Consider the following 2,118-nt stretch of genomic DNA (forward strand, 5'->3'; position numbering starts at 1 on the left):
GAAGAAATAAATAAAATCTTCAAGAAAATGAGGGCAGTTTATATAATGAGCAGTGGGTATTGTTGCAACTGATGAATTACTACTCTCTACCTCTGAAACAAAAAGTGAGAGAGAGTGAGAGAGAAACTTGAAGAGTTTATTCTAAACCAAGTAACATTTAAAGAGGACAACACATTGGGCACAGTTTTGATGCCCTCAGTATTGTGCCACTAAACATATGCCTCCTGCTTCCAGATTCCAACCCTTTGTCTGGCACATTTCTCTGCAGGAGCAATGGTCTGGGCGGGAAACCAGACTCTCATCTCCCAGTTCATCCTCCTGGGCCTTTTCACCCACTCCCCACTGCACCTCCTCCTTTTTTCCATCATCATAATAATGTTCCTGGTGGCCCTCTCTGGCAATGGACTCATGATCCTCCTCATCAATGTTGACTCCCGCCTGCACAGCCCCATGTACTTCTTCCTCAGCTGGCTGTCACTCATGGACCTTATGCTCATCTCCACCATTGTGCCACGGATGGCCACCAATTTCCTCCTGGGCCATGGATCCATCTCCTTCACAGGCTGTGGGCTCCAGATCCTCTTCTTTCTCACTCTCCTGGGGGATGAATGCTTCCTGCTGGCCTTCATGGCCTATGACCGCTATGTGGCCATCAGCAACCCACTGAGGTACTCAGTGGTCATGAGCCGCCGTGTCTGCTGGCTTATGGTGGCAGGGTCCTGGCTCTTTGGCCTGGTGGATGGACTGATCCAGGCCATTTTTACCCTGCGTTTCCCTTACTGTGGCTCACAGGAGATCGACCACTTCTTCTGTGAGGTCCCTGTCATACTGAAGTTGGCCTGTGCTGACACCTCCCTCTATGAGACCATGATCTATGTCTGTTGTATCCTAATGCTGCTCCTGCCCTTCTCTGTCATCTCGGCTTCCTACCTGCGGATCCTGGTAGCAGTGCTCCACATGCATTCTGCTGAAGGTCGACAGAAGGCCTTTGCTACCTGCTCCTCTCATATGGCAGTGGTCTCTCTCTTTTATGGGGCTGCCATGATCACCTACATGCGGCCTCAGGCATACCACTCCTCCAAGCAGGACAAGGTGGTCTCGGCTTTCTATACAATGGTCACCCCTATGCTCAACCCACTTATCTACAGCTTGAGGAACAAGGAAGTGGCTGAGGCTCTCAGGAAACTCCTGGGGAGGTGTCCCTGTCGTGGGGGGCAGGGGTAGTTGACATTAGCACCTGTGGATATGGGTTCTGGGGCCTGGAACTTGGAATTAGCCTCTGTTGTTGACTGGAAAGAAAACAGATATGCTGTACTGAAAATAAAAGTCATTCCCTATATAAATAATAGTGAAAGGGAATATAAGGGAAGGGAGAAGAAATGTGTGGGAAATATCAGAAAGGGAGACAGAACATAAAGACTCCTAACTCTGGGAAAAGAACTAGGGATGGTGGAAGGGGAGGAGGGCGGGGGGTGGGGGTGAATGGGTGATGGGCACTGAGGGGGACACTTGACAGGATGAGCACTGGATATTATTCTGTATGTTGGTAAATTGAACACCAATAAAAAATTAATTTATTAAAAAAGTCATTCCCTAACCAGAGTTAATCAGATTAATACATCAATGTAACCATGCATGTCTATGCTGAGTATGGATTGCATGGAAGGAGGGTTGTGCCAATGGGTTTACAAAGAATAGGATTCATGGGGGAGTTGAGGAGATGGCGGAGGAGTAGGGATCCTTAACTCATATGGCCCCACCATCTTACCTAGATTACTTTCAAACCATCCTGAAAACCTATAAATTCGACATGAGATTTGAAGAGAGAACAGCTGGAATGCTACAGAGAGAAGGGTTTTCACTTCTAACAAGGTAAGAAGGCGGAAAAAAAATAAAAAAGAATCAAGTGGGGGAGGGGCCCCGTGAGGAATCAGGCTAAAGCCAGGCAGCAAAAGCTCCGAGACAGGAAAACCCAGCCCCAGAGAAGCAGGAACTTTAAAAAGTCCGCATAGGATTCTTCCTGGATGGAAAGGCACCTGGCAGGGAAATCGAGCAGAATCGCAGGGGAAGGCAGTGGAGCCTCCAGTTTCCCGGAGTCACTAACAGAGGAAGTGCACC

At 48.4% G+C, this 2,118-nt stretch overlaps 1 protein-coding gene across 1 annotated transcript; it reads left to right on the forward strand.

Moving 5' to 3' along the window:
- Nucleotides 1-273: 273 nt before the first annotated feature.
- Nucleotides 274-1,224, forward strand: LOC112912212 (olfactory receptor 2V1-like). Its single transcript, XM_025988949.1, has one exon. The coding sequence runs from the start codon at nucleotides 274-276 to the stop codon at nucleotides 1,222-1,224; it is 951 nt and encodes a 316-aa protein (XP_025844734.1).
- Nucleotides 1,225-2,118: the final 894 nt, after the last annotated feature.

Source organism: Vulpes vulpes, chromosome 12 (genome assembly GCF_048418805.1).
Source record: "Vulpes vulpes isolate BD-2025 chromosome 12, VulVul3, whole genome shotgun sequence".
In the NCBI taxonomy this organism is placed as follows: Eukaryota; Metazoa; Chordata; class Mammalia; order Carnivora; family Canidae; genus Vulpes; species Vulpes vulpes.